The sequence below is a fragment of the Andrographis paniculata genome, unplaced genomic scaffold (genome assembly GCF_009805555.1).
Source record: "Andrographis paniculata isolate CXL003 unplaced genomic scaffold, ASM980555v1 Contig51END, whole genome shotgun sequence".
Lineage (NCBI taxonomy): Eukaryota > Viridiplantae > Streptophyta > Magnoliopsida > Lamiales > Acanthaceae > Andrographis > Andrographis paniculata.
The window spans coordinates 3,672,618-3,697,124 of record NW_026137586.1 but is presented as its reverse complement, the minus strand read 5'-3'; the positions used below and the strand labels follow the sequence as shown (position 1 = coordinate 3,697,124).

At 35.7% G+C, this 24,507-nt stretch overlaps 2 protein-coding genes across 2 annotated transcripts; both read left to right on the top strand.

Moving 5' to 3' along the window:
- Positions 1-8,051: 8,051 nt before the first annotated feature.
- On the top strand, positions 8,052-12,314 carry LOC127253778 (SNF1-related protein kinase regulatory subunit beta-1). Its single transcript, XM_051278544.1, has 4 exons — positions 8,052-8,376; positions 10,080-10,255; positions 10,569-10,731; positions 11,725-12,314. The coding sequence occupies exons 1-4, from the start codon at positions 8,203-8,205 to the stop codon at positions 12,091-12,093; spliced, it is 882 nt and encodes a 293-aa protein (XP_051134501.1). The 5' UTR covers positions 8,052-8,202; the 3' UTR covers positions 12,094-12,314.
- An 8,351-nt stretch (positions 12,315-20,665) lies between these two features.
- Positions 20,666-22,365, top strand: LOC127253819 (uncharacterized). The gene is made up of 2 exons (XM_051278593.1): positions 20,666-20,923; positions 21,009-22,365. The coding sequence occupies exons 1-2, from the start codon at positions 20,807-20,809 to the stop codon at positions 21,603-21,605; spliced, it is 714 nt and encodes a 237-aa protein (XP_051134550.1). The 5' UTR covers positions 20,666-20,806; the 3' UTR covers positions 21,606-22,365.
- The last annotated feature ends 2,142 nt before the right edge of the window (positions 22,366-24,507 follow it).

Below are 24,507 nucleotides of genomic sequence, written 5' to 3'. Positions count from 1 at the left end.
GTTGCAACTATCATAACTTTCATATATCTTGATCATTTGGTGTGATCACTTCAAAAACATATCTTCCTCCCAATTGAAATCGCAGGATAAATACTTGGTGGTAAAACTTCACTCAGACCCTTGATCATCACCAATGTGAGTCTTAAATAAATGTTGAGTCCATCTAGAATGTTGCTTTAAAGGTTGCAAATATTGCTTATAATTGCATCAATCTAGCTTCAATGGAGGAAGTTTGTTGACTAGTACGGCCTGAGCGGAAATAGAGTATATGGAAAAAGATTTCGCTTCATAGAATGTTCGTTGGTTTTTGGTTGTTCGGAGTGAAACATCTCTTTTAGAGGATTTTTTATTATAAATCTCATCTTTTCGAACTCGAACTATTTTAAATAAAATCTAATGATAATGTATGTCATAAATTAGATATGTGATGATTTTTGCATATAATTATAAGTAATAAATATATTTTTAAAAAGAGAAATATATTCAAATTTAAAGTTAATAAAATTTCCTTACACTAACTTTTGTTCGCTCTCAAACAAATTCAATAAAAGGAATAATGAGTTAGTAATTTTCAGGCGATATGTGTTGCATGAGACATATGCTACAGTTTGTGAATTAGAGTTAATGTAAAGTAAAAGGTAAGAGATCCTTATTCTTTCAATACTTTTTCAAGCTGTAGTAACAGAGAATCAAATGTCCCTGGAATTTCTAACTTTGCTTGTTAAGATTATTTTTATTTTTATTTTTTTTTAAAAAAAATTCGGTGGCTTATTCACTTTTTGGAAACTTAAACATCTTTTTCTTTTCTTTTTTTTTTCCTCACTTAGCATTTTTTAGGCTTTAAAAAAGGTCTCTGCCATGGAGGACGAGTCAACAAAATCCTCATATATCACCAAAACAGAATTAGAATCCGATTCTAACTCTAACGACATTCCACCCAAGGAGTAAGAAGTAGATGACTTTCTTTAAAGTGGGATGGAGAGGAGGAAAAATTCCAGTAAGAGAAGGAAAGATGGCAAGAAGGAATGATAAGGGTAGTAAGCCTAAGGAAACTTATGAGAGCTGAAAAAAAATGAATGCTGAGGAAAATAAGCCTACTAAGATCGACCCTAACAACATTTCTTTTTTTAGGCATAGCAATGGCATAATCATTAGCGAGCCTACCTCAGAACTACCGCAATGAAATCCAATGCCGCCTCTAACCATTCGATTAGCTTCTGGTGGGTATTTACAGTTAAGTTGAACTCTGATAGCTCTGTTGCTCACTTCAAGGTGTGCATTGTGGCTAAGGGTTATGCTCAAACTTATGGTGCATACTACTCTGAGACATTCTCTCATGTTGCCAAGTTGACTTATGTTCATATACTAATCTCTTTGGTTGCTCGTCATAGCTAGCCACTTTGACAACTAGATTTGAAGAATACTTTCCTCCATGGTAACCTCGACGATATAGTGTATATGGAGCAACCTGTAACACCCCGGCCGCCTCAAAACGGAGCGTCACCGCCACGCCACAACGTAAGGCTCGTTCATCAACCAAGTAGCCCTACGTTGTGGCGCTAAGGCTAAAATAATAAATACAAACAACTAAATATGAATTTAGAATTAAAGCTCACCGGCTTATCATTTAAATAAATAAGGTTCGAGTCAAAAGCATAATTTGGAAATAATTCAAAAGGCATTAGTTTTTAAACATAATTAATGAATTTCAAAAGTATTCTAGAAGATAAGGTAGTTCTAGTTCCCCCGATGAATGATATGACGTGAATGCATCATTTAGGTATAACAAAAGCATCATTACCTACAAAAAGTTTGTAGAAAAAGGGTCAATACGACGGTTGAGTAAACGCAATTAATCGAAGATAAATTAATACGGTATAATGCCACAAAATCATTTGAAGAAGATAATTTGAATAATATGACACATATCACATAAGGATAACTCTCACACACGAGTCTTTTAGCGCCTCCCTTATATCTCCTTTTTATTCTCAAATAATAGTGATGATCACATCACAAAGAAAACTTCACTAGGCCTTAATCAGAGCTGGCTCAACCCGGTTTTCCAACCTTATTACTTCGTATGACATGTCACATAGTTACACATAAAAAACATAGGGTCACAACCCTCAAGGAAAGCTCTACAATGTGTATGTAAGGTCGAAACCCAAAGTACACGTAATTCAATTTATTTATTTGTTTGCATGGGGTGCCTAACGGCCCACAACCCTCTAGTCTCCAATATAACATACCAAGAGGGGATTGTATGCAATCCATCCCTCCATCATGGATAATGGTCTAAAGACCTTTTCATCGTGAATGACGGGCACCTCGAAATCACCCAAAAAGGGAACCTGCTATCTCGATCCCTCGATCTAGCCCATTCAGGTTCTAGTTCAAGGTTAGCTAGTTATCCTAAAATACCGGTATACCCTCACGTGTTTGCAAGGCACAGAGGTAGAAGGCTATGCCTTATCATCCAAACGATCGACGAGTTGATCAGACTCGACAGATAGTTTCAATTACCAATTTGACCCAATACTCAACATGCTCTTAGAAAAATTTCAAAAAGAGAGCTTTAAACTCAAAATATTCCAATTGTCAACATTTAACCAAGAAAAAGTAGGATATTAAATCCAACAAGTTCACTATAATTTCACTTTATTTCTCCAAATAAATATTTGAATAATATGTCAATCACAATAGGCATGGTCGAACTCCAAAAATCATAATATTTAAATATAATCTTAAATCTTTTTCCAGAAACCGTAACTAGGTCAGGGCAAAACTAGGGTTTCAAAGTCATTTCACAAATTCAACGATTTTCAATTTAAAATATTATAATAATCTTCACATAAGTCCTAAGAGACATTATAATAAACTTTCTAGAAGAAATTAGCAAAATCTAACACTTTTAGGACAAACTCATTTGAATATAATTTTGAAAAATATCAATAGAATGGATCTAGAGATTAGAACATATCATCTATCTAAGATTAATCCCACTTACCTTAAGAGAAGAGACCAAAAGAAAGAGTTTTGGAGAAGAAAGAATTCCAAAGAAGAAGAGGAGGGGGGTTGGCGCGTCTGCTGCTTCTGTTCTTTTTATTTTTTTATTTTTTTATACTTTATTAAACATAAAATACTTTGGCATTTATTATTTATTTTACCCTACTTGGGCCAAAACTCAATTTCTACTTCTAATTTAAACCAAATTCTTTAATTTCTTAAACCAAAAGCCCAAAATAATATTGTCCGACTCCGGCGTCGGACCCCGACGAACTCCGACGATTATTTTACGGGATAATATGGTGCATACTACTCTGAGACATTCTCTCATGTTGCCAAGTTGACTTATGTTCATATACTGATCTCTTTGGTTGCTCGTCATAACTAGCCACTCTGACAATTAGATTTGAAGAATACTTTCCTCCATGGTAACCTCGACGATATGGTGTATATGAAGCAACCTCTAGGGTTTGTTTCTCAAGGGGATTTGAGAAAAGTGTGTCATTTGCGAAAGTCATTGTATAGCCTTAAGAAGATTCCTCGAGCGTGGTTTGGCAAGTTTGGTTATACAATTGACAACTTTGGGATGATGAAGCGCAAATCGAATCATTCCTTGTTAAATTGGTTTCGTGGAAAAGCATGGAATAACGTGGTTTAAGATCAAATGTTGAATCAATGTACCGAGCGATGGTGTAGTCTATGTGTGAAATTATTTAGATCGGTTAGTTTCTTACAAAGTTGAGTTTTCAAATCTCAGCCCCAACACAATTATGTTGTGACAAACAGGTAGCTCTTCACATAACATCTAATCTTGTATTCTAAGAACATATTAAAGTTCACTATTATTTGTTAGGGAGAAGATCTAACAAGGAGTGGTAGTCATAGTTCATATGAAAAAAGAAGACCAAGTTAGAGATCTACTAACCAAAGCTTTACCTATAGCCTCCGCCTTAAATATTTTTGTGACAAGTTGAGCATGAACAATATTTATGCTCCAGCTTTTGGGGAAGTGTTATATGTATTGTGTTATATATATATATATATATCACTACAAGAAAAAATCATTTTTGTTACAAAACTTTTTTGTCTCTAAATCTATTTTTTCAGTTACTAATGACATTAGAGACGGAAATAGGAATAGAATTACGTCAGCTACGTGAACTTTAGGGACGGAATTCCGTTACAAATATATTATTTTTTTGTAGTGTATATACTCCATCTGTCCCGGCTATGGTGTCATCTTTACTGTAGACGCGAGAATTTAGAAGTAGTATAATTAGTAAATAATTAAAAATGTATTACTGAAAGTAATTATCGTATAATAAAAATAATTATATATTAAGATTAAGATAAGTAATTAGTCTAATTAAAATTTAAAAAAATATATAAGTTAAACAATTTTAAATGAGATTAAAGTGTATAATTCTTTTTAAAAATGAAAATGACAAAATATGTAGAACATACGGAATGGAAATATGAAATAGTAAGTGAGACGAATGGATTATTAATTAGTACCTAATTATATAGTGGTCTCACAACCTTAATAAGATTAGTGTTGTATACATGTGTAATATTATTGTAATATCTTAATTAAGTGAAATTAGAATATTAGACTTTTAGACAAGAGAAACATAAAGGTACTACTTAGCCTCGGATGAGGCAGATTCATATAAAACCTATCAAAGTAGGAGGCTTATTAGCAAAGTGGTGATCCTTTGTTTAATAGCACAATCAATGTGCACAATTAATGAGAATACTTATTTCATGGAAAAATTTGTATTTTTTCAATTACAGTTAAAGTTCCAACAAAGAAGAACTCGGAGAATAAGATTGTTAGAACACTAGTTATGAAACCACTAAAGTCAATCACAAAGGAAACCACAAAAAAACTGTTAATCAATAAGGTGCAATGAATACACCTTCAAACTTAATGTTAGCAATTATTTTAACTCTTACGAAACATTTCATCATAGAGTTGATCATGATAATATAAAGTCTTCCAAGTGAGAATTCTTTCAAAAATCCTTATCTAGTGACGGCGTTTTTCACACACTGTATAATTAAAATATAATAAAATTACTTCCACAATAAAGATAAACGTAGTATAGCTAAAGTAGGGTCATCTTCTCAAATAATCAGAAGGTTTTATTTTTTGTTGTAAATGCATTCCTAACTAGAAGAGTCTAATTCAATTTAATAATTATCGATGTGGAACTGTTTAAAATTGATTTTGTGATTCCCTAATGGTGTCTGCCCCTAGTCGTTATTTGAACCAAATTAAAATGTAATTATGGATATCTAATTTATTTTAGCAATCAATCTTTAATCTAATTGAAATATCTTGCCACAATACCCAACTAAATCAAATATTATTAAGCATTAAAATCATAAATCAGATAAATATTTAGGAACCAAGAAATAATATAAAATAAAAATAGAGCTTAATCTCACAAACCCATACTAAGTTGTTTTTTCCACTCCTAACTAGAAAAGTAAACTAATCTCTAATCCTGGGAGGAAGAATAAAAATAACAAAGATTGGCATTGCCTGAGATGATTCGGATTGACGGAAGAACTTGAAATCTTCTTCGAAGAATCCTTCTCCTTATTACTATTGCGTGATTTTTTTCCGGGACTATTATGTATTGTTCTCCTCCGTGGCATGAATAATGGTGCCTCCCCCATTCTTTTCTTTTATTTTTGTAACAATTGGGCTTTTAGGCCTTTTGATTAATTCTTTAAAATTTTTAGCTTTTTTGTTTTCTTTTCCCTCTAATTCTATCAATTTTATTATTTTTCTCATACATATCATAAATAAATAATATATACACAAATTAGGTAGAATCATAAATAATATAAATATTTAAAACATACAATTTCTGACTATCATTCAACAATTAGAAAAAATTGGACAATTGATGCTAACAAGACTATTATGATTCAACAAGATAATGCAAAGCCTCATATCAATAAGTATAATCCAAAATTCATAGAGGCTACATGCAATAATGAATTCAACATTAAGTTGGTGTTTCAACCACCAAACAATCCAGACATAAATGTAAATGAATTTGAACAAATATTATCACCATGTACTATAGTTGTTGATCCGTTATAGGCGGTACATAAATAATTTGAGGAGATATCAAACACAAACTTCAACTCTTTTTTTTTTTTTTTTTTTTAAGTTTTCAAGCATGCATGGTGAAAATCATTTTGTAAGGTCAAACAATTACAATGTCCCTTACCTAGGTAAGAAAACAATAAGTAAGATATACAATCTACCTAAATCTTGAAATTGACATCAAGATGGTAAAAGAGTAACACTGATCATTTGATGGAATCAAATCAAGCCAACGACTTGGAGGATTTAGTAACAACATTAGAGCAATTTTAGTAAAGAGTGGTGCTTTTTATTTATAATGTTCTTATTTACTACCACAAATTACGTTAACTTACAAAATATACTTAAGATATAAACATGAAGCATTTGTATACGCAAGACATTTTGTATTATTTTGGAATTGTAAATTCATCATTGAGTAATGAATTTTGGGGGTGTAGGTCATCACATAGTGTCTTTATTACATCTCTCAGACTTTTAATATCAATCAATCTCCACTGAATTAATTTCTTCATCAAGTGGATATGTGTGTGAATGTGTTAAATGAATCCACAGTTATTTTTCTGTTACAACAAGCCTTCAACAATAGGTTGCAAAAAACAAAAACAAAAAAAAAGAAGAACAATAACTTTTTCACCAAACTAATCACTATTACCTCATTTCAACCAAAAGCTTTGCTAATTTCCAAACTAATAGTGTTTATAATGACGAATCTAAAAGCATATTAAGAGTAAGTAGAATTAATCTCTTATAGAGCTCTAATAGAGACATCGCAAGAAGACATTATATCATTAAGAATCTAAAATAGAACTAACATAAACTGGAGTCGTACACCCTAATAGAAGAGGAAGTTTCACGGTCATCACCAAAATTCTGACAACCGGGGAGTAGGAGGTGGACTCCTCCCCCGAATTTGGCACAATCCAACCCTTGGAAGTATCACACTATTTAGATACTATAGATAATAAAAACTCAATATCTAAAAAGAGCGAGGGTTAGGAGATTAAGTGATGGACGATACAGATTGTATACATAGTCTACTTAATATTCTAAAATGATAAATAGATCATGTGTGAGACAATATATATATTTTATTCAATATATAATTGTTTGTTTTTTGTATCTATGTGTTATAATTGTATGATTGTAAATATATATATATATTATAGTAATGATATTTGTTTTAAATAGTAAAATTGATCTTTACTAAAAAAAAAAATAAAATAAAATATATCATAATTCATCATGTAGAATAAATATGTATTTATATTTAATCCATAACTTCAAACAAAATTAATTTGATTAAATTCTAAGAAAATTTTAGTCGATTTTTTAGTCTTTGAATTTTTTCATTTATCATTTTAAATTAAAATAATATTATTTATTTGACATCGTTTCCAATAAGAATATACTATTTTTTTAATAAAAATATTATAATAAAATATTATTTAAATAGAAAAATTCAAATCTAACACTATATTTTAAATCAATTTTAAACCAAAACCAAACAAATTAATTATTAGTTAACTATTAGTATCGAAGCTCGGCATGAATTGACTGCTGAATATTTAATATCAACACCCATGCTGACTGATAGTTAAGACTTGAGTTTATATAATTATATTAATTATATTATTTAATAATATAAATTATGATAATGAGTTTTTATGCATTTATTGTAATCTCAGCATTTAATCATCTCCCATTAGAGCTAGTTTTCGAATTACCCAAAGTTTAGGGGCATCTCAACAATTTACACCTAGCCGTATACATTTTACAAAGAGGAAATGGGCGACGTGACACGCAACCGCCGCAAGCGAGTCAAAGTAAACAGGCTTGTCTAAATTTGACGCTCACGATTTCGTTTGAAAAATAGTCCTTATCCTGAATCAACGGTGCAGATCATTCCACGTACTCGTATATATCCGCTCGTCGTCCTCGTCACTTCCGATTCAATCCCTCGTCTTCGACCTCTCTGTGCAACTGCCTCCGGCGATCGCCTACAGATTCAGTCTTCTGGACGCGTTTCTCCAGATTTGCATAAACTTTTAGCGTCAGTGTTGGTAGGTATGGGAAATGCCAATGGCAGAGAAGGAGACACTGGAAATGGCGGTGGCGGGGGCGAGGTATTGGGAGGCTCAAATCACGTGGATACGGAGCGCGTGGGGTCTTCTGATTTGATGGTGAGCTCTCCACCGCATGACCACCGGCAGTCTCGAGCTCCTGTCTTGTTTTCCCCTCAGGTAATTTGTTGTGTGCGCGCATTTGTCCTGTGGATCATGATTGGGTGAGCTTGCTAGGGTGATATGGGCAATCATATTTGAGTGCTCTGCTCTACTATTGGTGCTGTTATTGATTGGTTGATGGCCGAGAATTTGCTGTTTGAAGATTTGGTAACTGCTGTTGCTTTCTATGGTTGGCCCTAATCTGATCTGCAATATTTGCAATGTGAGGTTTTGTTTGGTATCTGAAGTAGTTCTATTTTGGAGTTGTTTGTGGGTGAAAATGTATATAGAGATTAAATTTTGAGGGAGGTACTTTATATATCTATTTTTAGGTTTCTGATCTCTAACTAACTAAAAACTTCCAGTTGAGTATCGAGATCCAACCAGCTATGAAATCAACATCCATATAGCATTCATTCTACATAGTGCGAAACAAATGTTGTGTGTGTGAGGCAAAGATGAATAAATATCTTTTAAGACATTGCCTTACGAGACATGGCATTTGAATGACGATTATGGAATCACTGTAGCTTGCTAGAACAGATCAATCACATATCATAACATGTGCCCTATTGATTACTATTTGTCAACGATCATCCTATCGTAAGCAGTTGTTTGTTTTTAGTGCTATTTCCATAGAGGATCCAACACTTTTGCAAAGTAGTAATTTGATGGATGGAATCCCAGTCTCTAAGGGAGGGATTAACGCATTCGTACACTTTCCAGCACTTACTATCTAGACAACTTGAAAACTGTTCAACTTTTTGCTTCTTGGACTAGTTTACATATTGGTACTGGCTTTAGAATGATTGATCTTTCTTGTGTATGTTGATTGTAGGTGAATCAAGGGCATGTTTCTCTTCTAACTAGGATAACATTCTTATTAATATACATATAAAGTCTCCTTCCTCTATTGCATCCTTTTATCTGTTGTCCAAAACCTCACACAACCACTTAAGGTCCATGTATATGAATGTATTAACCCTTTTCAGTCATGATATAACTCAAAATCTACTTCCTTTAATGTAATCATCCTGTTCTATTTTCATTATTTATATTATTTAGTAAAGAAGTTGAGGCCATTGATTTGCCAAACAATGTTGCGGATCACATACTCGTCTGGTAATTATCTAAGGTCATATTAGTTCAACATCAATCCCTTAGTATTCTTTTGATAATTTGCGTATGTGTCTGCTTGTATCATGCCTCGTGATGAATGGGAGTATGAAATTCTCACAATTCTTGTGTTCTGGTGATGAGCCCATCTAAAAAATAATCCTTCATACAACAATTTTGAAGTGCATCTTATAGGGTAATGATTGCACCATCATAAACTAAACCACTTCAGTTTATCATTCCATCGATTGTTTTGGGATGACACAAGGCAAAGGCTCCTTCAGAAACTATCATTGTTGCTTCATCATATATCTTTCAAATTGCTAGTAGAAATAATCATTTTAATGTTATAACTGATAAGAATTGATGTATCACTCTCACTTAACTAAATCTCATTTTGAAGATTCTTGTGTTTGGCATTATTTTCTGTCTATTTTTATGTTTACTATCCTAAAATTGTTACACATGGAATGATGGAAGCTTAGACAGAGATGTGTTCTACATCTGCATGTTAATTTTTTTTTTTTTTTTTACTCAAAGAAGCTACCTTCTTGATTTTTGCTCTCTTTCTTATAATGTGCATGATATTTTGCTTCTCACTGCAGGCCCCAGCAGTTCCTTTACACAGAAACGATGGTCCTTCTTTAACTTCATTTCAGCAGAATGAGTCTCATAGGGCTGTTGATCTCCCCCATGAACAAGGTATACCAACCATAATAACATGGAGCCTTGGTGGTAGCAATGTGGCTGTGGAAGGATCTTGGGACAACTGGAGGACAAGGTGAGTATACCAATCCAGTTGTATTTACTCATTGTCTCACTATTATCAATTATGAACCATATATTAATATCTATCCAGCAAAAGTTTTGTTCAGATGCCTTGCTTCTTGTGTTTTCACAAGAAGCAATATACAATATATAGTAAAATATTTTTCCCCATAAAAACATCACTTTGAATACTTATTTCCATTTAGACATCACTATCTAAAGTCTATTTTCCATCTACATTTTTGGAAATTCAAAACATCTCAAAATACTCCAAAACAGAAACAGACTCACTTAATTTTCAATACATAATCTGTTTTTGCATGCAGAAAAACACTCCAAAGATCGGGCAAGGATCATTCCATTCTTTTGGTCTTGCCATCAGGCATATTCCGTTACAAATTTATTGTGGATGGTGAAGTGAAATGTATTCCAGATCTTCCAAATGAGACCGATGATTCAGGCAACGTTTACAACCTTCTTGATGTCCATGTAAGTCAATACTTTTATTGTACGTGACTTTAATATATTAACAAAGGCTGTTCTTGAGGTAATTATATGCTATATTTTATTTGATAAAATAACACATTAATACCTAACTAGAAAAAGGCTAACCTAAATATGCCATACGTATAATTGTTTAGAATGTCTTATTTTAGTATTCATAAAATGATGATGTTAAGATAGAAATAATAAAGGTCTTGATTCTTTCAAATTGTGCACTCTTACACACTTACTCGCCCCTATAGATCTTCATTCTTAACAACATCACCTATTGAATCAGTTTTATAGAATGTAAGGGTGTGTTTGTGTTTTTTGTTTGCATGACAGTTTGTTTGATGGGATGTTTTGTGAAAAAGAATAATGTATTTTTCTTGAGGAGCATGGGATTGCTGGAAAAAAAATTGAGCCCCAACGTTCTCTCGAATACTAACTAGTATAAGTTGCTCATCATATTTATTTAATATGGCTGCATTGTGTGATTGCTTGCTATTATGCTTGGAGGTTATATGAAGAAATTGAACATGAAAATTCTGATATTCTTACATAAGTTGGAGAAGCTACAGCAACTTGAAGGTGATTTCTCAGAGTTTTGTGGCTTTCATGTCAATATTATTTGAAATTGGTAATAAAAGTCTGTCACAAATCAATAATGTATGTGTAGTGTAAATAATGCCTAGACGTAGTTGGATATTTTACTCTATTTTGTAACATCCATTATCATGTATATTTTGGTACTGCAAAAGGCTTGTACAGTAATGTGTGTAATTTATACAGTATTACATGGTGTCAATAAATAAACAAATAAAGCTCTTAGGCTAGGAATCATCTTAAAATTAAACAGATTCAAATCTCAATGTTCTGGCAACAGTTGGAGCAGAGCCATGGTGAATTCTATATAATATATATGCATTATCTTCTTTAATTTATTGACACCTAATTAATATAAGCATCTCTGTCAATTCAATTGAATTGAATCTACAGGACTATGTTCCCGAAAACCTGGAGAGTGTCGCAGAGTTCGAGGCTCCCCCATCACCAGAGTCCAGCTATAGTCAAGTATTCCCTGGAGATGAAGAATTCGGCAAGGACCCAATGTTGGTTCCCCCTCAACTGCAATCATCATCATCATCATCATCATCATCATTGTCGTCAACTGTTGTTCCGGGCTCAGAAGAAGCGACGTGTTGTAGTTCTTCTTCTACTACTTGTAGAAAGCCACAGCATGTGGTGCTGAACCACATATTCATGGAGAAGGGATGGGCATCCCAATCTGTGGTAGCCCTCGGCCTGACTCACCGCTTCCAGTCTAAGTACGTTACCGTTGTCCTTTACAAGCCACTCAAGAGGTGACCTTTCCTTCAACCTTTACCCTTTACATGAATGCTCATGCTCATGCTTATACTTATGCAAGCTGCTGCTTTACTACTTTTAACTTTGGAGTGAGTTCCGAGTTTCATGAGTTGAACAAAGGCTGGCTGGGCTGGTTGATGCTAAAATAAATACATGCTTGTACTAATTAATGTTTGTTCGTTGTCCTGTACATTATTATTATTATTATTTGTTTGGCCAAAGCTATCTATTGACGGACACATGACTTAATAATAATCATATTATATAGACAATATTGTTCTAAATTCATATGTCGTTTCAAGAAATTATGTCAAATTTTTGGTAGTTCTAAAATTATGTTAGACTTCTTATAGTTTCATAAAGTGAGTGTAACTCTTTTTGATGTACTTATTTAATGTTGTTGATATTTGAAATATAAGAAAAATGATTATATTTGTAGTTTTTTGTTTAAAAATTCATTTGCAGTTTTGACGTTGCAATTTTGAAAGTACAAAAATTTAGCCCAATATTATGAAATCACATTAATTTTGTGGAGTTTTGTCTATTATTATATGTGTTGGTAGCACTTTAATGTAATACTCTCTTCGTCCCAAATACCGTGCAACATTTGTGTTTGGCACGGGAATTTAGGTGGGGAGTGAGTATGAAGTATGGTAATATGAGATAATTTGGATATTAAGTGATGTGATTGGAGAGAGAAATGATTATTTATTTTTTTTTATTTGAGTGATGTGATGAGATAAATTGAAATGTATATTAATATATGTATATAATTATTATTAATTATTTCTAAATTTGGAAATGTTGCGGTGAGTTTGTATAAACAAAAAAGAAAATGTTGCAGTGTGTTTGGGACGGAGGGAGTATATATATATTAACAGTAAGTTCAATTACAAACTCAATATTAACAGTAATCCCACAAGGATTTAGTGGAATTCATAATATTTGAATTTTAATAATACTTGAATATTAACAGTAATCCCACAAGGATTTAGTGGAATTCATAATATTTGAATTTTAATAATACTTGAATTTTAAAATTCTATGAAATTTATGTTTGGTTAAAAAAAAAGGTTAGGATTTAGAATAAGGGATTTTTTTGGTAATAGGTACTCCTGTTACTTTTGAATTTCATCTATGAAATTTTAATTTTAAATTTTATATCCTCTTATAAAAGAAATAATATTATATTTATATAAAATAAAAAGTAAATAATTTTAAAATTAATTATTATTTGAATTATATATTTAACTAAATTTATATTATTTTTCATAGTCCAATATGTTTTTAAAAATATTTAAACACTTCATACTTTTATCAAATTGATTTTTAATTAAAACAAAAAACTCTTTCAGACAGACAACACTTCGGACTTATTTCTTAACAAGAAAACCCAAGTAGCACGAGAAAAGTCATCTACAAATGTAAAGAAGGACTTGAAACCATCTCTGGTTTTGACATGATACGGCCCCCAAACATCACCATGAACAAGCTAGGAAGTTCTAGTTTGTTTTATCAAATAGCAAATGTTATAAACTGAGACTGACATGTCAAACAGACCAAGGTCTCCCTTAAGAAGATTTGACACCTCGTGAGACGAATGTCCTAGACGAAAATGCCACAAGACAATCTGTAACCTACTCCAGCATTAGAGCATAAATGCTTCCCACAATTAGACTGAGGACTGTCATATCTGTCGGTCCTCCTACATGTTTAGCTATCCCTAACACACTTCCATCTGATACACTTTGAATTACACAAGCATTTTTAAATTTATGTCCCTAGAGAAGTAAGCCTACTGACGGAGATGAAGTTTAAATTGAACTCGGGGATAACTAAAACATCTTCTGAGACAATTGTGTCACGTAAGTGCATTTTTTCCTATTCAACCACAGTAGCAGATTTTCCAGTAGGAAGAGTAACATGTATGGGACCACTTTCAATAGTTTTAACATCACAAAGAAAAGTTCTATCAGCTACAATATGATCTGTAGCTCTAGAATCAACTACCCAATCACTACATATAACCAGGTTACATAGATAAGTAGAGGACATACCTGCCATGTTGAGACTGGGAGAGCCAATACCCTTCTTCTTATGCAACAACCTAATCAGTTCATCATAAACATCAGGAGTTAGAGAGACATTTTTGGAAGACCTTGAAGGTTTATTATTTTCACGTTGAGCATAGATACTATTAGCAAAAACAGAAGGAGTTTTGTTTATTTTAAAATTCTTTTTTTTTTTTTTTTGGATAACCTATCAATTGGTAACATCTTTAAACCAAGTGACATGTTCTACCACAGTGTGAATATTTAAGATTTGGATTTTTTGCATTAGTCTTTATTGGCCTTTTAACAGCAAACACACCACTGTTTTTTGAAGCAACATTCTCACTACAAATAATTTTGTGAGATTCCTCTTGACTTACTAAATTATAAGCTTCTTTGACTGATGGAGGGAGACTCATAGTGAGAATTGTACTCCTAACAACAGAAAACTTATCATTTAGACCCATAAGAAACTGGACTAATTTGTTGAGTTTGTTCATATTTATCCAAAGACGTCTTAGCGCTACATACACACCGATCTACAGTTTTAATGGATGTTGCATGGTCCCACAGTTGTTTCAGATTGGTGTATTAGGTATTTACAGTATCACTCCCTTGCCTACAGATCGCTATTTGTTTCAAAACAGCATATATACTAGCTCCGATATTTTCTCCATACGTACTCTTAATGTCTTTCCACATATCAGATGTTGTTTCATAGACAACAAGTGTTCTGTAGATTGATTTATCAACGGAGTTCAATAAACAAGACATTATCACAACATTACACAGGTTCCATTTTTCAATGAGTTCACGATCAAAGGGCATATGAACATTACCTTCAACAAATTTTAGTTTATTTTTACATGTTAGAGCAATGGTCATGGCTCTGTTCCAAATAACAAAATTCTCACAACCAATTAAACGCAAGAGATTAAAGAAGTGTTGGCATAATCCGAATGATGAAGGTACAACGGATCATATAAACTTGTAACTAGAAACGGATTATTTGTCATACCAGATACCGGAATGACATTTCACCCATTGAGAACAAAGTAACAGAAGAAAACTCACACTACACCTTATGCTCACCACAAACAACAAGCTAAATCAAGGATATCCACCTACAAACAAAGAGGATGTTGAACCTGCTCAGATACCATGTTACGAAATCAAAAAAGCACAAATAGACAGATCTAAAGTAGGGAGTGCGGAAAGCCTACACTTCAAGTGATATTCATTATCAAATGTACTTGTGAACGAGAAGACAAGATTCAAACATTACAGACCTTGATCACAAGGGATCTAATAGAGTAAATTTCTCTACACATGAATCAACTAAGAAAATGCACAATGTTCACACAGGAACACTTTAACATCAACATAATCCCATTGAATCACTTCATAATTAGAAAAGATGAATACAACCAAACCAATATAACTGTAGAACTGTTAATCACAAGATTCTTTTGCCTTCCTTTCTGAACCTCGGACACTAGTTAAAAAAAGCCAATACTCAGCAAATCAAATCAAGTGTCTGTGGAAGAGAGAAGAGACAAAGAAAAACTAAAATAGTATGTTAGTGATAGAAATCAGTAAGGTGAAGTGAAAAATTAATCAATGCGGAGATCGATTTGAGAGCGAAAGAGGAGTAGGCGGAATGAAGTGATTCTAACAACCACAGTGATGTAGTGCTCTGTGTGTGAATAGATTTGTATGGATGATGGTGAGAACGGTGGTAATGTTGTGCTCTGTATGTGAATGGATCTGTATGGATGATGGTGTAGGCAGTGGTAATGTGCACAGTGAACGGAGGTGAATGAGAGAGTAAGTGATGGCGGAGATGATAGAAGGTGAATTTTATATTAAGAACTAGGTGTGTATATATATATATATATGTATGAGGTTTAGCCACAAGCATAAGTTGAACCAAGCCCATAACCTGAACTTAGTACAGGCCAAGAGGTGAAAGCCCAATTTTAACAATTTTATATATGTATTTTATTTTAATTGCATCCACACCATTGCATTCAAAGCTTGTGCGTGTATAACAATTTCATGTTCATTGATAAATCATTAGTATGTAAATGTGTTTAACTTTTCATGTAGCCTACTTATATATTTATACTACTAACTTCCTCTAAATGTCATGACAAAATTTGTCATAACAATTTTATATTAATAGTTGATTAGTTGGAGAATATTTATATCTTTCTTAAATATATAGTGTTATTATAGTAAATTATTTAAATTATAGTATAATTTAAAAATTTTATACAAAATTGTACAACATACGGGTAGCATAGTAGTTATTATTATATCATAAAATAATAATAAATAACAAAATTAAATTTATCTTATCAATTCATTTATTAGCTAATCTATTAAATCAATATTCATTATAACTATAAAATCAAAATCAAACTTACAAACCAAAAAAAAAAACATAATAATAATAATAATAATAATAATAATAATAATAATAATAATAATAATGCAATATTTCAAATGTAGATTAGAATTCAAATTCAATAAAACCCAAATTAATATTCTGAATCCTTTTTCCAAGAAACACACACCAAATTAGATAGATATATATTTTTTTAATTATACAATCAATTAATTTTATAAATGTTACATTAATATCTATTTATATTATAAGTATTAAATAATTATTCGAATTTAAAATTTTATTTTTATTATTCTGTAAAATAAAAAATAACTATTTGATTTTACATTTTAGGAGAAAAAAATTAGTTAATAGTGTAATTTAAATTTTATCTATTTCCTCAAAAATAAAAACAAAGCATGATTACGAGTTCCCTCTCACACTGATCGGACAATCTTTTACTTTGAACTTTTTTTTCCATTCTATTACTTGTATGGATTGGAGTTAAAAAAAAAAAAAAAAAAAAAAACTTTAGGAAAAAAATTGAATATTTTTCATGTAAAATATTGTTTAAATTAAAAGTTCTATGATTGCAAAATGGTTTTTGTGCTAGTTTTATTTACATTATTATCTATTAATTGATTATTTGTTGTTTAATTACTCGTGTTGATTTATTGTTGATAAAATAATTTAAAAATTATATATATACTACATTGGTCGCATAAAATCGGTAACCATTTGTTTTTTTCACATAAATTTTTTAATATTAATATTATATTAGTTTATAGTGAAAATGACAAAAATGTCCTTATTAATATAAAAGTAATTACATTTATATATTGAAAGTTGTAAGGGTATTAATTATGTTAGGTAGCTAGTATAATTACTAAATTAGAAAATGATACCCTTATTTTGAGACGGATAAAAATAAAAAATGATATCATTATTATGGGACGGAGGAATATACTAAATTTCAAAACACAAAAAATCAAAATAAAAACAATAAACATTAAACGTTTAACCAAATATGTTTCAACTTTTATTTCTCAACCAATGGAAAGATAATTATAATAAAATTCTATTCATAATATTATACTCCATTCGTCTAATATAGTGCAACATTTGATAATTAATTAAGAATCGTGTGATGCAGGGGAAAAAGTGCATGTATATTTCTTTTATATGAGTAATGTGATAAAATATAATTGTTGATGTAATTTTTCAACAATAAAAAGTAAAATTCGAAAATAGAGAAATATCTTCGAATTTGATAGATGAGTGCCTGAGATTAGGGATCTCTAAACACTGTAGAATACAGAAAATAAACTGGAAAATAAAAGACTGAAATTTAAAGTGGTGATCCCCAAATCTGACTTTGCTTTGTTGAAGTTGATTGAAGATACCCTGCCAAATGATTATCCAAACCCTTAAATATTCTCTGGGAAACCGTACTGAAAACCGTCACCCGAACGGTTACAACGTCTCCTTCCCAACCGTCTTCCAACCCTTCTCCTGCTGACACGTGTCCTCAGCAGACCAAAATTATCCCTATATTTCACTCTTTGAGCCGACCACATACCTTCCGCCCTTTAGGCCCGACTGCCAATCTACAACCGTATTGGTCCAACTGCCAATCCTCCCGACTTGCAAACCATCGGACTTGTTGGCCCTGCCGCAGAGTCCCGACCTGAGAACTTCCCGACCTGCGGACTTCCCGTCCTGAGGGCCTCCCGACCTGCGGACTTCCCGTCCTGATGACTTTCCGTCTTGAGGGCCTCCCGACCTGCGGACTTCCCGTCCTGAGGGCCTCCCGACCTGCGGACTTCCCGTCCTGATGACCTTCCGTCTTGAGGACCTCCCGACCTGAAGACCTTCCGAACTGAGGTCTTTCCGTCTTGAGGACCTACCGACCTAAGGTCCTTCCGTCCTGAGGACTTTCCGTCTTGAGGACCTCCCGACCTGAAGACCTTCCGACCTGAGGTCTTTCCGTCCTGAGGACCTACCGACCTGAGGTCCTTCCGTCCTGAGGACTTTCCGTCTTGAGGACCTACCGACCTGAAGACCTTCCGACCTGAGGTCTTTCCGTCCTTAGAAATAAACCTATTTTCCTTGAGCCAGTTCAACCAACTCTAATGTCAGGCCCATTTTTCTTTTACCTTGGGCTTTTTAACCTAATTCTAAATTTCATACATAACAACTTGCCCGCCGCCGAGGGACTTTCAAACGCCATTTATCAATCGATGTTTGGAAGTTCATAAATCACCATCCTCTGAAAAATTTCCTTAGCAACTGCACCAGTTACTGCAACACTCCTGATTAACTTCCTTCTCTGCAATACGATCCTTTGTGAATCACAATTTAACCACTCTAACCATGGCGAATCGATACATTCCTGCCCTTCCCTTCGACGGAACCCTCCCAGAGGGCCCGTTTTCAGCCTCGAAAGTACTAACTCCGACGATCCGCCCATACTGCACGACTCCTGAAGACTCAAACCGGATGAGGGAAGTTTTGGAATCCCGAAATTCCTTGGCTATCAACAACCCTAACTACCAAGCAGTTCGCATTCGAGACAGCATCAAAACCCATCTCACAGACCCAAAAGATCCTTACCGCTCTTGGTATCGACGGGTAGCAGAACACTTCCAGACCCAATGGCGATCTCAAAAAATCGACCAAGCAATACTATTGTCCACCATGCCGATCAATCTGCACGAGAAGGTGCTCCTAGCCATGTCTGCCTTCTGGAATGCGGAAAATGGGACTTTTCTTCTACCGTCGGGCCCCTTTGGTCCGACTCTCATGGATGTGGCGATGATCGCGCATCTCCCAGTCGTGGGTGAAGACCCTGTGATGGGAGCCCTAGATGGGCAGGAGCCACCAGAAGACCATCCAGGGTGGTCTTTACAAGGCGTGAAGGAATGGGGCTGGACAAAGTTCGCAACCGACCAGCAAGGGGCTCCAGGGACCCCCGTGACCGACCGGGAGCATACTGCCTTTATTCTTTTTTGGCTTTGTAGGTACGTCATTGTCTCCCCTTCTAAATGCGTTCTTCCTTCTCATCTCGACCTAGCCATTCATATCGCGTCTGGTCGGTTCTTTTCCCTTGGCACTTTGTTTTTAGCCAATCTGTTTGAAGGACTTACTAAAGTTAGCCTTCGTTTAACAGATAATGATAATAGAAAATTAGACACTGCCGCATCGGGTCCTTTTTGGTTTTTAGAACTTTGGTTCCGCCTTTACTTCCCCAACGCGTTCAACTTAGGATCTCCGCCCACTATGCCAATATCCGAAAAACATTTGGGATTAGCCCTCAACCGACTCTGCTCAGGACGCAGTAAACTCCAATCTTTCGATCCAATAATAACCACAATTGTAACGGATACCCGCAGTAACTCTCGATTTTCTATGTATAAAAAATATGCGGGTTATGCTCCCGACCATTTTTGGCCCTTTCCGGCACCAAATCCTCTTCCGACTCCTGAGCCTTGTCCTCATCCCACCTATCCTTTTGCCTGGGACGTTGCCCTCAAACCCAGGTCTCTTTTTAGCAGCAAAAAACTTGATAAAAAAGGACAAAAAACTTTTTGCACCTTTAATTATGAACCTCAATTCATGGCGCGCCAGTTCGGCTGTTGCCAAGGTATCCCTGGACCCGTCGCTTGTCCTCATATAATTTTTCAAAGTCCTGACCGACGAGTCCTACCTAATTCAATCCCTTCTTATATCTCCCAGCTCACCACGTATATAGTTTCCAATTCTTATATTCCTTTCCGCTCCAACCCTGAGACTGTAGATGCATTCAATGAATGGTGGTCGGTTGTATGGCCCCTGATTTCCCCTGATGAGGATCGGTTGCTGAACATACTCCTTCCCCCCCAAGGATTGGTTCTAGGGGCGGCTAGACATACTAGCACTCAGCAACAAACAGCCGCCCCGGGAATCGGATCTAGCATTCCAATGCGGAAAAGGAAAGCTTCCCAGCTGCAAACACCCCCGACCTCTGGGGCCGACCAGCAAGCTCCGGCGGACCTTGGAACTACTAGGACGTCAGCAAGGACCCGACCCCGAATAGGTAATTTTTCTGAAAACCGTGAACCAACTCACTATATCTTAACTTTGATTTCACTTATTTCGATTTCACTTATTTCATTTACCAGAACCGACCTTGGTAACACCGACCACACAAACGACGCCAGCCCCAGCCGACCAACTTTTAGTCCAGACTGAGGCATTTCCTCTCCAAACCCCTACTCCACTTCGCAATTTGCCAATGAGCAGTCAGGCGGAGGACCCGACAAGGAGGCAAACTCTTCCTCCTGCACCGAGGAGCGGTCGGGCCAGGCACCCGACCAGGAGGCAATCCTTACCAGAACTGCCTATAGAACCAGTAAGTCCTCTTATCAGCAATACTTAGGATTCCAATGATAAACCTTGGTGTGTTCAACAACAACATTTCCATAATTTTTTTACAGACACCTTCACCAATCGCATCAGCAGCAGGGGTCTCTTCAGACAGCGAGGGGACTACTTCCCAGATGGGTCGACCGCCATACATGGCATCAGACTCATCCATTTCGAAGGAAGAACCAGCTGCCCTTGCCGAAGCTGACCCTCAAGACGACATCCCTGCTGCTGCTGATCCCGAAATAATCCAATCGGATGCAGCCGCGCTGGAAACCGAAAGTGCCACAGCTGCGGCTATCCCAATTGCTCTTGAGATACCTGCTGCAGTGGCCATAGACGCAGCTGCCCAACCTGCAGCCGCTCAGCCAGCAGCGGTGCTACCTCCAGCAATCGAGTGGCAGGCAGAAGAACCACCTGTGGCAGCCCAACCTCCAGAAATAGAAGAAGTGTCTTCGTCCGATTCGGAGACTTCTGTGAATTTGGTAAGATTAAACCAATTCATGCCACAATGTTTCTTTCGGAAAACACTAACTGTTTTCTATACTACTTTTCATAGGGACCCAGGTCGGCACCTCAGTGACCATTCGCAGCAGCCGACGAGTCGGCTGCTGTTATACCAGCTGTCCGCCCTACTCGACCGACCTCATTGTTGCCCCCTTCACTGACAGCAGTTCGCCCAGAGGTGACACATATCTTATCTGAATAATTTTGCACCTCCCTTGGAATACTTATTGAAACTGTAAGACTTGCAGGGGCCTTCGGACTTAGCTATCCTATTGACTGTTCCGGTTCCAGCGGAGGCCCAAACTATATTCACTGAGGCCATTAACCATCCCCTTTCAGAATTAAGATCCGACTTATTGGACAAACTCATTCAGACGGTTGGTGGCCTTCTTTTTTACACTCCGACGGAATCGCCAGCCGTCCCCATTCTGCATCGGCTAATGGAAAGACTTACGGAGCTCAAGACTGAAGTGTTAGTTATTGGACTCCTGTCAGCCGAAACCCCCCAGCCTGTCTTCGATCAAACAACACTGGAGAATTCTTTGGCTAAAACCCGAGAATCCCTTCAGCAAACTACTGGAAGGCTGGGCGGTCTCCTTAGCACGAAGGCTCAAGTTGATGAATCCATTCACAAAAAGGAGGCAGAATTGCGGGAGCTAAGGAAAGAACAGTCTATCCTGGATAATCAAATTACCAATGAGCAGCGTCTGCTTGAGAAGTCTACAAAGAACGAGGCCGAATTGGATCAAGAGCTGAAAACCCAAGCTCGATCCCAATTCATCAGGAGATATCAGACGGCTGCTAATACTAGAAGGCTATCCAGGGATGAAGTCAAATGGACACATATAAAAACTGCCCTAGGGGCACTTTTGTAACACTTCCTCCTCTGTAACAATATTTGACTTAGTAATACATTTTTCTTTCTTCTCACAAAACAAGGATCACCTTTCAATTTCCAACTTTGTAGGAACCGAAACCAACTCCTTCCTTAAAAGAACACTATTTCTCACATTTTAAGAAACACATTCCAAGGCATATTTTGAAAACCAAAACACTTGAAGTGTTAACAAACATGGCGAATGACCGACCTCATGTTCCATCAAGCAATTGGGAAGGTGTTCTTCAACCCTTCTTTGTAGGTAATCACCCTATTGGAGGCCATGCAGAAGACTTGTTACATATACTCAAGCAACTAGACTTCAAATTCCGATTCTCCCAACGAGGTAGAAGAACCATTCATCGCGTCATCCGCCTAATGGAAAAAATCATTGAGGGGTATGAACCTCTTCGTGACATCCTTGGCCGCATTCCTGACCTCCATCATCACATGGAAATGATTGAAAATCACGCAGCAACCATACTTCCAGATCTTGGTTGGGATAATATATTTTCCAATCAACGAAAAGTCTTTTCAAGATTGCGTACCATTGTTGACCGTGAATATCAAGCCATAACAGACATGCAAGCACGTACCAATCAAGATTTGGACGAAATGCAAAGCCAATGGGAGAGGTACCGACCAGATTTGGAAGATCTTATTGAAGAAGAACCAGAACTAATATCCACTCACTGGGATGAAAATTCTGATTCAGAGGCAGAAAATTTCTCACAAATACATGATGACTAACAAAATTGAACCTTTAAATAGGTTCGAACCCCACAAATGGGTTCTGAATAATATTTTGCTTCAAGCAGTTTTGTTATCTGAAAAGGCAGGATAATACCTCTTCAGATATTTAGCATTAATACAATCATGTACTCTCTTACCTTCATGATTTACAATAATGAAAGCGCCATTCCCAATATCTTTCTGTATAATGTATGGTCCCTCCCAATTCGGTGACCACTTTCCCAATTGGTCAGTTTTCTTATATGTAGGAAGAATGGTCTTCCAGACTAGGTCTCCTTTTTGGAATGTCCTGTGAAGAACTTTCTTTCCGTAATTCCTTGCTCTGATTTCACTCTGTTTCACACTTCGACCTATTGCATGAAGTCGGTTAACATCCAAATCCTCCAACTGTTGCAACATAAGTTGTTGGTATTCTTTTGTAAGATCACCATCAGTAAATTCTGTTCGGCCAGACGATACTCGGATTTCGGCTGGTAAAACAGCATCTTGGCCAAAAGTGAGTTGGTACGGTGAGAAACCTGTGGCCGTATTTCTGGTATTCCTATGTGCCCATAAAGCCTGAGACAATAACAAATGCCACTTTCTTGGGTTCCCTTCAACCATCTTCTTTATAATCCCAATAATGATCTTATTTGCTGCTTCCGCTTGTCCATTGGCTTGGGGATAATAAGGTGACGAATGGTGTAGTCGGACACCAAATTCTGCCAAGAAACTAGAAAACTTTTCCCCAGTGAAAACCAGGCCCTGGTCGGTTGTTATAGACTGAGGAATACCATATCTGTAAATAATTTGGTTCAAAACGAAGTCTATCACTTCTTTCTGATCCACATTTTTCAAAGCAACTGCTTCTACCCATTTGGTAAAGTAGTCAGTCGCGACCAATATGAAACAATGATGTTTCGATGAAGCAGGATGTATCTTACCAATAATATCCATAGCCCATGATTTAAAAGGCCATGGTTTTGCCAAGAATTGCAATTCGGTTACTGGCAAATGGTTTAAATTTCCATGTCTCTGACATTCCTGACAGCCTTTGGCAAATTGTATGCAATCTTCAAAAATCTTTGGCCAGAAAAAACCCAAACGATGAATGGCCCATCTCATATTCAGACCTGCCCGATGAGCTCCACATATCCCACCATGTACTTCTGTCATTACTTCTAGAGCTTCTTTAGACCCCAAACATTTCAAAAGTAAACCTTCAAATGATCTCTTATACAAAAGTCCATTTATCAATTGAAAACGTAAAGCCTTCAATCGTGTCGCAATTGAAACACTCGCACCTGGATTTTGTAAATACATGATAAGCTCCGTTCTCCAATCGGTCACTGTTTCACTGGTATCTTTGTGTCCGACTGAACCCACGCCGTCGGGCTCCTGCCCGACAGTAACTACGCAGTCGGGCTCCTGTCCGGCAGTAACTACGCAGTCGG

Coding starts and splice junctions, on each gene's coding strand:
- LOC127253819 (XM_051278593.1), top strand. CDS start 20,807: ATGAGCAGTCAGGCGGAGGACCCGACAAGGAGGCAAACTCTTCCTCCT. Junction 20,924..21,008: donor CAGAACTGCCTATAGAACCA/GTAAGTCCTCTT, acceptor ATTTTTTTACAG/ACACCTTCACCAATCGCATC.
- LOC127253778 (XM_051278544.1), top strand. CDS start 8,203: ATGGGAAATGCCAATGGCAGAGAAGGAGACACTGGAAATGGCGGTGGC. Junction 8,377..10,079: donor CTGTCTTGTTTTCCCCTCAG/GTAATTTGTTGT, acceptor TTCTCACTGCAG/GCCCCAGCAGTTCCTTTACA. Junction 10,732..11,724: donor ACAACCTTCTTGATGTCCAT/GTAAGTCAATAC, acceptor TTGAATCTACAG/GACTATGTTCCCGAAAACCT.